Source organism: Pleurodeles waltl, chromosome 1_1, assembly GCF_031143425.1.
Source record: "Pleurodeles waltl isolate 20211129_DDA chromosome 1_1, aPleWal1.hap1.20221129, whole genome shotgun sequence".
Classification (NCBI taxonomy): domain Eukaryota; kingdom Metazoa; phylum Chordata; class Amphibia; order Caudata; family Salamandridae; genus Pleurodeles; species Pleurodeles waltl.
In genome coordinates this window covers 625,965,148-625,979,268 of record NC_090436.1, presented here as the reverse complement: position 1 = coordinate 625,979,268, position 14,121 = coordinate 625,965,148, and the positions used below count along the sequence as shown (strand labels likewise).

Genomic DNA, 14,121 nt, shown 5'->3' with positions numbered 1-14,121 from the left:
CCTGCTTGGACAAGAACCTCAGAAAAGGTGGTTTCATACCTTGACTATACCCTGGTAAATGCTCCTTTATTTCATTTTGTGAGTGATTTTAGAATACAAGATCATCCAGGAAGCGACCATAACCCCCAAATAATTACAGTTCAGAGCAAAGCATGTATACAGGAAGAAACAAATCTCCTTAAGGGGGAGCTCCGCTCTGAAAATTTTAAGAGACTAAATGGAGTTCTTGTTCGGTCAAAGCACAAGCGGAGGACGCAGTCGAGATCCTGGAAAACATGGTCAACGAATCTTTGAATGCAGTTGCCATATGGGAATCTTTCGTAAAAAATCTTGATAACCAATCTTCGGCAAAGGGTAGGTCTTGGGGTGCAAACCTGGGACACAGTAACAACATACTTATGCCACATGCAGTACGGCTCAGGAAATCAGTGGCGAATAGGCTCTTGAGGCAACTGCGGAAACATCCGGAAGATGGATCAATTCTAAAATCCCTACGGGAGAAAGGAAACTTCTAAAAAGTGACATTAGGCTCTTTAAAACTCTATGGGCAAAACTACATCATGCACCGGAATCTGTAAACTCTAGACGCTTCAGGAGATAATATTACATAAAACATAAAATAACATTGATAAAGGCCCCGGGGATGCCAACAATGCCAATATCAACGAGGAGTCGGTGAGATACCTGAAATCCCACTTTAAGGAATCATCCTCAGCATATGCTGGCCCAGCTCAATGGGAGAGGGGGCTCGGTGGGTATGAGGCCCAGGAGTCCATTATGTTTGCCCCACTCGAAATACGCAAAATAATAGAAAAAATCACGTACAGATGGTGCACCTGGCCCCAATGGTTTACCCCAGGTCCTGTGTAAATAACTTACAACAAGATGGGTGACTTTTTTTTTTGGTAATGTTTAATTATATCTTGGCAACAGGTACAATCCCAGAGAGTTGGAAGGGCTCAATAATCCATCCTATTTATAAGGGAGGGAAATCCTCCCAACCATCTAACTATCGTCTAATTGCCCTTTTGGATGTGGACCTCAAACACTTCTCCATTGGACTTTTCCAGCATTTAGAACGGTGGGCCTCAGATAATGATATGCTCCCCATTAACCAAACTGGCCTTACAAAGAAGCAGGGCACTTTAACTAACCTCAAGGCACTTAGTTTAATAATTAATAGAGCAAAGGCTGCAGGGACGCCTCTTTCCATGTGTTTTGTAGACTTTAAAGCTGCATTTGATTGTGTTCCTCGAAACAAACTGTGGGCAAAATTACAGCACTGGGGGCTCCCGGCAAACTTACTGAACGCCATCATTATGCTCTACTCAAACACCTGGGTAAAAATCAAACTTGGGGGTGGTTCCTATCTAAACAGGTCTATTGAGACCACAACTGGACTGAAAAAGGGCTGTGTTTTAGCTCCATTTCTTTTCAACCCATTTATAGTAGACCTACCTCCAGTCTTGGCGGTAGGCGGCTGCCAAATAGCCAACCTACTTTATGCAGATGACCTGCTGTTATTTAGCAACTCTAGAGTAGGTTTACAGAAACTTCTGGACAGTTTAGGAGGATTTGTGCAGGCCAATGATTTGGAAATAAATCAAGGTAAAACGAAATAATCCCCCTCAACCGCAAACACACTTTACACAGTAAGTGGTATTTGAACAGGTGTCATTTTGAGGAAGTGGCAGAATACACATATCTGGGGGTCAGGATTGACTCAAAAGGTACATTTGCAGGCCACAGAGAAGTAATCAGGGAGGAGGCCCAAGCATTAAATCGTGCTTTTGGGAAGCTAGCAAAATCAATCCTTGGGCATTCTCTTAAGCCGATGACCATTGTTATGAGAGCTAAATTACTATCAATACTTTTTTATGGTACAGAAATAATGAGGGGGCGCAGGTGGCCTTGTTAGATAAGTTGCTAGTCAAATCATATAAACAAGTCTTTCGGCTACCTAGATTGGCCTCTTCAGCTCAAGTTAGATTAGAATTTTCCTTAGTAAAGCAATCACTGGCCAGGCCGGCAGCATTTATCAAGGGTTGCTATCAATTATATCTTGCCACTAAGGGAACCCTAGCTAATTTAGTCTGGCAGGAAATCAATCTTGAAAGGGGTAACAGTAGCTTCAAGGAGCATTTAGAAAAAAGGATAGCACAGCTGGAGCTGGGTGATCTATAGGGTAATTCATTGCCGAACACCACCTTTATGAAAGCAGTAAATAAAGCAGTTAAAATTCTAAGCTGGTTAGGAGATATGGAAGAGCTATCCAAACAGTCACACGGATGGTTGGGTCTAAATTCATATAAACAAGGTATGGAATCACCCATTCTGTCTGCTCCTCTAGCCCTAAAATTTAAACAGAGCCTTTTACGGCTTAGACTGGGAGTTTTTCCAACCCTTAATTTCCTACCTAAATAGAAAAAGCAGGCTGAGATACAATCCCAGGATTGTAGGTTATGCCATCAGACTATGGAAACACTGACCCACGTGGTCTGTATATGTCCAGTCCTCCAAAGCCAGAGAAGGGAACAACTGAGAAGGGAATTCAATGCCCTAGGAGTTTGGTCCTGTAGGCCAGCAGTCATGTCAGCACTTGACCTGCGCAATGAAATGTTAAACATTAGATTAGTTCAATTCCTAAGAATTATTGTCTCTCTGGTCACCTCTCACCGCTCCCTCTAATGAAGGAGTAGGGGCTGTTTTGACAGAAATTTGCATCTTGCGTTTAAGGCCAAGGGAATACGGTATGTTTTCTTGCCCAACAACTTTTGTCAAGGTAAGCAAGGGATATAGACGTTTTTAAGATAAATTTAGGTAAAGTGGGTAAAATAACCCACTCAATACTTGCCCCCAGCCCTGTAGGTCTTTTGAAGCATCTAAGTGAGGGCTAGGCCGTATTCTTATTAACACTATTTCAGGGCATCAGGACTTTTACCATGACTGTGTTCTTTTATAATGGTAACTTATACTTTTAATGTTCTGTGTCATTGTTATCTGTATATCGCACTTTATTATAGTCAGCATCACAGCCCTGATTGCCAAGGGTGAGGATTTAAAGACTGTATGAGTGGGTTATTGGGCAAGAATATCTAGGGGACGGTAAATAGGCCTGGAACAAATGAGAGATGTAATGATGTGATGGACAAGAGGATCTAAGCCTAAGAATTGCTCCCGGGTTTTAGGTGTTTTTAATATGAGGTATTTTATTATGGTTGTGTTATATCATCTTAGTATGTGTACGTTTACTTGACACTTTTTCATTTCATTTAATATGCCCGTTCTAAATTGGGAGCTGAAATCTATGGGCCCAATAACAAGGAAAACTATCCGCCATCATCCATGTTTTGGAAGAGGTTGCACACAACCTGAAATCAGTCTGATCAGCTGCAGACTCTCCCTTCATCACACAGAGCTGAGGTGGTGAATGATGCACGCCTGCTGGGTTTGGACTGTCACCTAGGAGAGGAGATCAGAGGTCTATGATGTAGACCTGGCTCCAGATACATCAGTTGGAGTTGCAGGCCAGCAACTTGGTGTTAAAGTCCTTTGTGCTGTATATCAAGCGAAGGTTGGCGCAAGTTCTCATGGACACCACCACTGCCATGTAGTTCTGCAACAAGTAGAGCAGAGTGGGGTACTGGGTCTTGTGAGCAGAGGTGCTATGCCTCTGGAGTTGGCTGGAGCTACCGGCATTTCACTGATTGTGAACACATCAGTGAGGATACGTGCACTGCATAACATATATACAGCAAAACACTAATTATCAGCAGTCAGGAAGGCTGTGTTCCCTGCAAAAGGCAAACACACGTTCAGCATCAAAATCAACTCCTGCTGGGCTCAGCTTTTAGCAGAAATTGTGTTACGGTGGTAGCATCTCTGGCATTCAGGATCGACTTCTGGCCTGGCAGTATCTTGCTTGTGATAGTCTGGGTGAAGGACTGCTCCTGACAAGAGGTCAAGTGGCAGTTCTTATATACTGCATCTTATCTGAGACGGAATTAGCAATGCCACCTTTGCACTGTTTGATATAATCAAGGAGCATCAAGATGCTAGTTTAGGACGCATTCCTTTATACATCTGAGAACAGGTGAAAATACAACAATTCAGACTACACTGTTTTGGTTATTGCTTTTTGTTTGACTTTGAAACTGAAACAACGAGGCACTTGGTCTAGACTGATGGTGCATCAGGTGTTCTGTTTGTATCTATATCTAAATGACTTCACTGACACTTTCACAGTTCTTGGAAAGATAAGGACAGATGGCATCTGCGGCTAAGGCATCAATGCTGATTTTGCAGAAATGCAGAAAATGGAGTTGCAACCTACTCAGAATGGAGTCAGGCCTTGTATCTTTATGTCATATGCATATGGCTAAAAGACCCAAATGCCTCAGAGCCGCCCTCACTGATATCCAGGACCAAGGCTAAAATATTGGTATCATAGCCCAAATGTCCTGGACGCGCTGAGGTGGAGGAAAGGCCCTGAACAGCATCTTTCCCATAAAGGCTCCTGTAAAGCAGAGCCTCTACAGAGGAGTCATGTGCAACTTTGGCTCTTTGATCAAGAACCCCAGTGAACTTAGCCATCATCTGGAGGTGGTCCATGACCGACTGTGGCACGCCTGTCTTTCACAGATGAAGCTGAAGAGGAGCACAGCAAACTGAAAATGCTTCTGGCCTATCCTGACCTACAGGTAGTGCCAGTGGGACTGCAGAACTGGCAAATGAAAGTATGCATCTTACAGGTGGAAGGCAGCCATCCGGTTGCCTGAGTCCAGGGCAGACAGAACTTGGACCATAGTGAGTATTTTTAATTTGTCCTTTAAAATGAAGACGTTCAGAGGGCGAGCATCTAAAATAGGAGGGCCTCTGTCCTTCTTCAGCACAAGGAAGAAGCAGAAGCAGCAACATAACCCTTCTTCTGTGTCCTTTACTCTCTTGATGGTTAATAGAGCATGCACCTCTTGTCGCAACATGGAAAAGTTCTTCTCCAAAAGCCTCTCTAATGAAAAGCCTCTCTAACATCAGGGGAAGTAGAGGTGGGTCTGAAATGAAAGGTTGTGCACAGCACTGCATATGGAAACCTACTTACTGGCAGACAAAAACAAGGCTTTGTGCAAATTAAGTTAGTGCTTAATTAAATGGAAGTAAGAGGTCGGATGAAGCGGGTCTCAGGTCAGTCAGTACATTGGTTTTGAAATCTACTGCATGTAGCTGTAGGCCCAGGAGCTCAGCTGCATGTCTAACCACCACAGCACTTCTTTCTATAGGGGGTCAAATGAGCAACACCAACCCCGTTATCATGCTGTGGGGGTAAATCATTTCCATCATCATAGTCTTGCTGATCTGAATCTGCCCCAAAGAGGTGGTGAAGCCTCCGATGAAGGCTTCTTGAAAAAGTAAGAGTTTTGTCAGAGTCTGAGCATACTGGGCCCGGTGCGCTGGAGTGGAGTCAAGGTGCAACACTTGTCAGGGCTAAAGTGGATTTAGCTCAAGTTGAAAGAGTGGAGTCAGCAACGACTTGACCTCTGCCGCTATCGGGACTGGTGTATGTGGAGAAAGAACGGGTGCATATCTTGGAGCCAGATGTGAAGTCGGCACTGGAATCTGTGTAAAGCCTAAAGCAGGATTGAGGGGCTCAGACAGTGTAGAGGGCACACCAGCAAGTATAAACCATCACTAGAGGAATCTGTATTAGTGCCAAAAATATGGTACCAATTGAGTAATTGGCTCCCCGACACAGGATCGGAAGCAGATATGATTGCCAACTTGACATCCCCCAGATGTCTTGTTAGAAAAAAAAACGTTTCTCTGCATCCTTTTCAGCTAAATCAGGTAGGTATTGCACAAGTGGAGTAAAGCAATACTCCCCAAGTAGCTCAAACTATCAGTTGCTTAAGGCAGGAACATACCACGCATCTACCCCTCCAACCGACTGCTTCCAATCCTGCAGAACCACATGAATTCAGACATGAAACTGAACACCACTTGCTCTACTGTTTCTGTGAGGACTGTGACGGTACCGACGGGCTTCAACCCAAATCACTCGACAGGTGCTTCTTTCATTTGTTAATACGTCATGTTAACAGTCGCCGATCATTCTCCCAAAGACAGCCATTCCTTTCATAAGCAAGAGACATTTAAGAGCTGGTGCTTTGGAGAGATCATTCACTCATTGTGCGCTACAAGTGTTCTGAAAACTCACAAACCATTCAAAATTTAATGTACAAGTTCTTTTGAAAATCCGTCAGGAGGAATCTCAAATTTGAAGAGGGTGACTCACGTTTACCATTATTAGCAGTTTCTATTGGAAGAAAGAGCTTCTCCTCTTCCTGCTCTCCCTCCAATTACAGCTCTCCTTCTTGTTCCTGTACTTTAATTTCTTGTATTTCCCTTACCTTTTCTTGCCTTTGACTTTCCTATCCCTTCTCTTCCAGGGCCAATTACCCCCATCTTTTCCTCCTCCCTTCTTGTTCCTGGTGAGGCAGCCTCAGCTTTTTGCTGTCAAACTCTCTGGTCTTCACTTCTCCTTCAGCCTTAGCTTTCTGAAGAGCTGGGTCTCACAGAAGAAAATGACTCCTGGAGTCAGTGACAATGTAACTCTTGAAATTGGCTGTGGAGATTGTGTAGGAGAAACTATGGAACGAAAATCCAGTGACACACCTACAGTGTTCCGGAAACATACCTGTGCTAACGGGTCAAGACAGCCCAACCCCGCAGCCCTCACTTCCAGGGCTTCTACCATACCGTTCGAAGAGATCAACACTGTTTTCTTTTACCTCTGGCCCCATTTTAGCTAACTGGACTGTAACAAAACCCACAATTATTTCCCTATCTTTATTTCTGGGAGCCCCCACCCTCTCTATAAGCACATGTTCATTAACTGTTCTAAGGGTGTCAAAGTCTACTCCCACCAACATTGAGCCTGCCATTTCTCTGTGCGGGTAATGGCATGTAAGATACTTTTACTGTACTGTGTAAAGATGATCGTGCTGTACTGTTCACAACAGTTGGAATCAATGGATCCCAAAGCTGCCCCCAAATACCAGACCAATTCTGGAGTCCTGGGGCAAGAAGGGGTTACTGGGCCCAAATGTTGTGGTTTAGGCCTTTTAAATCTGTTGTCCCAGTGACTGTCCTACTATGATGCTGCAAACAGAATACTAAATAAACTCCACTGGCATTTGACCATCAGTAGTAGTGAGACTAGCAGTCCAAGACTTCTCAGCGAGATAGTGAGGGGACAGAGAAACAAGCCACAAAATACACTTAGAAATGCAGTATTGCACACAAAGAACAAAGGCATATCATACAAACTACAGGGATTTTTACAAAGAACTAATTAGTTTTAACATTTCAGTGCAGATGCAGGCTCACTGCAGACTGTGTGAGCAGGTTCTGCTTCTTCGACCTATACGCCGGTTCTTAAAACTGTCCCAGCAATATAGTATTGGCCAAACACACTTTAGTTCAATACAGAGTTTAACGGTTTCCAGCTTTACGTGGGTGCCGTTGCTCAGATGCTGTAAGCATGTGCAGCCCCACCTTCTTTGGATTCTTTGAGTGCATCCCTGCACTGTGTCAGTAGCTTAGATGGCTGCCTTCAATCTGTCCTGGACGTTGTTGGTGTGGGAGTGCTGAGTGGAAGCCATGCCATTCGGCAGTCAGCAGCAGTAACTCTGGCACTTGGCTTTGACGTGCTCTGAGGGGAATCTATGCGGTCACTTGTAATTGTTGTTGATGTTTCAGAAGACGGTTGCCCATAACTGTAGGTCTCTCAAGTCACAGTCGCTCATAGGTGCAGGAATTTTGGGTTTCAGTCACTCATAGTTGTTGAGCATTTGGATAGATCACAGAAACAGCAGTCACACCACTAAAATTTGATTTAAGGTTAGGTTTTGGAGGATATGAGACCCACTCCAAAACATGGGTCAGCACCATTAACCCTCTCCACCATCTGCAATTTCTGACACTTTTCCAACCCTCCTAGGCACACCAGCTGTGTTTCTCCTTCTAGGCAGTTGTCTCCCAGCAGGGGCTAGGTGCTCCTTCTCTTCTGTCAGCAGGCCAGCAACTCCAAGGTCACAGGCAAGTTGAAAAAAAGAGCAGGCCCTGCCTGAAAGACTTCCTTTACACCTGTAAAGAACACGAAGAACACGGTGCATCCTCTCTCCCTGCCCACTATGAGCCTTAATGGCATTGTTCCGAGACAGTTAAACAGCTGACCCTCCACCAAATGATCACTGATGTATTTCCAAAGCACTGTTGTTTTTTTTCTCCCATACTTCAGTGTCTGTGGCTCTTCTCTCCAGTTCAAGAAGACCATCAATACACTTCCTTGTCTGGGGAGTCTAAGCTACGACCTCCATCTGGTGCTTTGTGGTACCATGGACCACTCAGAATGCATCATTCAGGTCTTGTCAAGCATACACTTGCATTTAACATGCTGCACTGATAACAGTGTCAGCCTTGAATAGGAACAGTAAACATGCACATTCATTCTGGATGTCGTAGCGGTTTCTGGACATGACATTCAGGCAGAACGTTACTCTATTAAGGCTGGTAGGTACCACACTCTTTCTAAACAGGAAAAAGTCAGTTTATTACTTTCAATTCAAAAACATATGCTATGCTGCCACAGTGCTTCATGTATATGTCCCTTCATGCACAGAAAGTAGTCTCATGTCAGCTTTAAGATATGTTTACCACACCTCTGTTTACCACATAACAAGGCTCTGGACATCATTATGTGAGTACAGAACCAAAATGGCCATAGTATTGCTGCATTATCGTTGTACAGCCAAGTCAAAAAAATATGTCAGGATACAAGACATTATGCAGCTGTGTTATTCACATGGAGTGCACATGTGCTACAATGCAAGTGATGTTCCTGGCCCAACAAAGTATTATCGATTGCCCCCGGTTCTGTCATATTTATTTAATCATTTAATTTTACATTTCTGCTTGTAGCTATCCATATTTATTTTTATTTTTAGAATTTGTCTGTTTTTAGAAACTTAAGAGGTGGGCTCAGACCCAACTCATTGCTCACCATTGGTTGGCTCCCCTGTCACTCCCATTTGCTCGATTCTTATTCAATGGCTTTTGTTCCTCATCTTGTGTTTGTCCCTGCTCTGGAGCATAGCTCCTTAACTATCTATTTAACTGACTGACTTGTATCCTTTCACTGCTACATTCAGGCAACTATTTATTTTCTTTTTCTTTCAGTTCTCCACGGGGGTGTATGTTGTCTTGATCTCGTCCCTATGTGCTATATCCCCTCAAATACCCATCCCACCCCGCCCTCCTACTGTTGACCCTCCACACCCAACCCCAGCTCACCCATTGGTTTCAAAACGTGATTTTTTTTTTTAAATGTATTTGTTTTTTCTTTGTTATTCCACCTGTACCATGGCCGCTAGGTCATCCATTGCTTCCCTGCCACGCTTCTTTGCTTCCCTCCAACAGCCCCCTCCACCCACCCCCGCTCTACTACCCATTGCTGTCCTTTAAATATTTTATGCTCAATTTTCTTGAAGGGACAAGTCACTACTATTTGCTACCAGGCTATTCTATTTTCATAAAGCACTCTGCCCTAATTTAAATACTTTTTTGTCTTTATTCTCCATTTTATGTGGCATCCGCACTCTTCAAAAACTACATTAAACAAACACTGGCAAACCCAATAGGTCTCGCCTATTAGCGAAATGGGTTTTGTCAATGTTTTGCTTTGACAATGTTTTGCAGAAATGGTGTACAGTGGCATGGATTCTTTGCAGGGTGGCAAACGCGAATTAAAAAAAAGCACTATGACGCAGAAATGGCTAATGCACTTTTTTGTTTTAAAAGTGCAATAGCACTCGATGCATCAGAGTCCTCTTTTTAATGTTATTTTTAGCCATTCTGCGTAGAAGTCACTCTGCTATACAGCAAGGCTACAAATCATAGCCCATATCAGCAATGTCTATGCTGTACAGCATGAACAAAAGGCAATAGTAGAGTCAATTGTCTCAAATGTGCAACCTATTGGATTTGCCAATGCTTATTAGATCTAAACACAACACCCCTGTGATTCTGAGAAAATCAGTTAATCTCATAAATGAAAAAGAGAAAAAAAAAAGACATTTGGAAAAAACAATCTTATCACATAAGGAAAGCAACTATGCCTAGGTACATGCCTTTGTGGGAATACATCTAAAAGCAGATAACATGTTGCAATAAAAACAGATAACATCTGTTCTCATAAACATCTGTTTCAAAGGAGAAAAGGACTTCTCCGAAGTGCATGCGCCATAGTAATGTACTGTCACAAATGGTAAGTGATTTAACAAGGATCACAGGGAGGAAGAAAAATAAAAGTAGTACCTCAATCACACTATGATCAGCCGAAGCACAGGAGTTAAGCTGAAGTAATTAGTACTTGGTCCGACCTCCAGCCGAAAAAAAGAGGAAGTGAAGCCAGCATGTGCTGGCCAATTAGAAGGCAGTAAATACGAGTGACAATGAAGCCAAGAAATAATGAGCAAAGGGTGGGCTGTAAGCCCCTGGTTGTCTCCAATATCTCTTGCAAGCGCGAGTGCATGCTCTGTTGCAGACCTAAAACCCAAAATGGTGTTGGTTCTGACACATGTGCAAGCATGTACAAAACCATGATGGACTACCACTGTAGCATGACAAGTAGGCATCATCAAGCTCCTTTTATTTTTTGCAAAGGCTGCACAGTATTGGCAAGAACATTTTTTTGTTGATGCTGCACAGGAATGGCAAAAAGCGTATGGAATGACAAAAAAAATCAAAGTTTCGTTAATGGTTGTTTTTTTGTCTTATTGTCATTTACATTATCACATTATTGGTGTGAACATATATTAAGCAACAACTATATTGAATGTGCAGTCATACTTTTAGAGTGTTAACGAGCCATTTCTGATAAAACCTGAAAACATAGGCAACATCACACAAATGTATATGCACAGCTGCACTGGGGAACTTGATCCTTTTCTCACTGCTGGTAATGCACAACTGTTAATTTGGCACTAAATTCAGACAGCTTCGAGAGACATTCAAAAGACAGCCCATTTCTGTTTTTTCCACTTTTTAGAAAATATATGTATTGGGGATAAGATTGGTCTATGTCTGTATATATATAAATCAGTAAAAATGGAAACTGGGAGCCTTAAAAACAAGTATCAACTTTATACAGAGATATCTCCTATTCAGATTTGTATATATACATTCACCTTTGTTCTATCATATATATAGGATATACAGAGTTCGGAAACCTGCATTTGCTTGTTTTAAAAGTCTGTGAAATATGTTTAAGTTCCACTAAATGTACAGTATTTATGTACAGAGATATTACCCAGATTTGTATATCACCTTTATTCTGTCTTATTTGCTGTACAGCACTCTGAAACCTGAACAGAGTAGGTCCGCACTATACCATTTTACCACTGAAAGATTCTGGAAGATAAACAGGACTTTTTCCACGTCATCTAGGAATGTCCAACAATTCAGGAACACTGGCAAGCAAGCCAATACAAATGGTCTATACAGTACTTGGAAGACCAACAGACCTTAGCCAAAATCCACAATTCAGAAGATCATGGAGTAGTTGGGGGTCCTCGAAGCAGCTGTACACTGACCCGGGATGAGCTTTTCATCTGGCTACGCAGGTCCAGGTCAGATGCTGGTGCTCTGATAGAGCACTTCTCAGTAGATGACTGGATGGGGGCATGGATCACTGCTGATGCCTAAAAGAGGCAATCTACATAGCCAAAGGGTTTCCCAGAACTCATTCAGGACACCTTTCAATATGCTACATGTTATGCTGTGCTATGACTGTCTACGCGGGTTGGGAAAACGAACTGTGCTACGTAAAGAATTGCACAATGTGAAGACCTTTCATGTCAATGTCTCATCATTGACTAATGTCATGTGAATGACTGCCAGTTATCTCTAAAAATGATTACAATTGATTATAAAACGACCACACTAGCTAAAAAAGTACAAGTACACGTAAATAAAAGTATTATTTAATAGGCAAACTCAAAACATTTAGTTTTGTACTGCTCTGCCTTAATTAAATAACAATAAATGAACAAGCAATAAAATGCAAACATTTCAATTTAGCTTTAGGTAGTGATATATGAATTAAAATGCTTATACTTACTGGCTCTAAGAAGCCTGTCGATCCTGTCAATTCTTTCAGTACTAGGTGAAAGGAGTCTAATGCGAGGACTTCCTGGGCTGGATGCTTCTGAACACACATCAGTAAAGGAGTCATCATGATTCAGGAAGAGAAGTTCTTTTACACATTTGTGACAGACGCTGTGCTGGCATGGAAGAATGAGTGGATGGGTGAATAATTCTTTGCAGGCAGGACATATTAGCTCACGTTCAATATTCTTAATCGTCACCTGAACGGATTAGAAACACAAACAGGAAATAAACAACTTATCAAAATTGAAAATAAAACAGGATCAGAATACAAATGCAAATTGTGACATGTACACATGATGTTGTGGAAGGCCGAACACTACAAAACTTGTAAATAACAGTTAATCAGCTACTCGGTCATATATTTAATAATTAACCACTGTGATATATTTTTCACCAACTCAGTATATATTTTCTCACAACTAATTCTACATGATGCAAAAAGTTAAAAGACATACTTTTGCCAAGAACATAACATGTTTTTAATAAATATGCATTATATTACATCCTGCAATATGGGTTCCATGATGTTCCTTGGGTTTGTTGGGGGGAGGAAAGGGGCTGCCGCATGGATGGAAAAATGAGGAGGCACAAGGATACCGTAGGAATGCAGTAGGGAAAGGCGAGCAGCAGGGTCAGCCTGAATACCAAAATTAGCCTTAACATAAATGCCCAAAGCAACCCACACAGCAGGATGCAGCATTGTGTTTTATCGTTGGTGGCTATTATGATTGGTTGGGTTATGGCAGCACCTGAGCTCTGCAGTCCACAGGAAACATTCCAGAGTGGTGGGGAAAATTCTAGAGTGGCAGAATGACCAGCATAGCCCTAGGATGCAAGGATGGGGAGTAGGAACTAGGGGATGGACTTGAGAAAGGGGAAAGGAGAATAGAGTTAAATGAATTGGGGACGAGGGAGTCAACAAGTTGGAACACTGTCTGGGGAAAGGACAGGATACGATGAAACAGAGCAGCAGGGTACGATATCGAAGGGAACCAGAACTGGATAGCCCTTACTGGCCAAATGAGGGGGAAGAAGCAATGATGAGGGGCAGAGTCCCAGACAGAGGAACAGGCAGTTCAAAGAACTCTTGCCTCACTCACGGCAAAATTCCATCAGTAAATCCCATTTCATTTAATTTACTTCAGTTAAAATATTTTCGTTTTACAAGGAAGTAATAAAAAATAACTGCACTGAGCTACTCAGAACAAGAAAAAAACATTGAGGTTATTGTTTGTTGCCATTGGACACAAAGTTGTTATCCACCAAGTGAACTTCAATGTTCTGGGTTCCTATACTCTCATGTTACCAACTGGTTTGAAAACTGCTATCTTGTGATGAGGACAGGAAACAGAAGTCAAAGGCACGCACACAAACCATACACGCAACTCTTGCCCGGACTAGCCTATCACCCTGCATTTAGTTTATGTTTTTCAGGTTTACATAGGGCGAACTAGGCCCTAGAACATTACATCGCTTTGCCTGAGAAGCGCACTACATCAACCATTATCTTCTGCACGGGAGATGAAGTCATTTGCCTAGAATAACAGGATGTTGACCTGTGGGACGGATCGAACCTGTTTCACCAATTCCAAAGTCGGCAGCTCTAGTCACATCTTCGGCAAATGATGTTTACTTATTTAAGAAATTAGCCATTTATTTATTTATCCTGCAGCTTAGCCAAAAATAATTGATGGATACTGAATGATAACCGTCAGAAATGCAACTTTGCATACCTCTTTTTCCTAGTTACAGTACTTTCCTACTGTGGTCTAACGATACCCAAGTTAGAGGTAGAACAAATTAGATTCGGGGAAAAGTCTGGCCGCGACTGTAGTAATGAAGACGTGTTTACCAAACACCGAGCAGCATCTAAAAGCCTTCGATCCAGACCAATGC

General features: G+C 42.4%; 1 protein-coding gene across 2 annotated transcripts in view; it reads right to left on the bottom strand.

The window, feature by feature from the left end:
• The window catches only part of TRIM36 (tripartite motif containing 36), a 340,171-nt gene that overhangs the window by 173,921 nt on the left and 152,129 nt on the right, over positions 1 to 14,121 (bottom strand). For both annotated transcript variants that reach the window (XM_069226502.1, XM_069226504.1), the window contains exon 2: positions 12,176 to 12,422. In XM_069226502.1, coding sequence (XP_069082603.1) covers positions 12,176 to 12,422 — 247 coding nt within the window. The remainder of the gene's footprint in view (positions 1 to 12,175; positions 12,423 to 14,121) is intronic.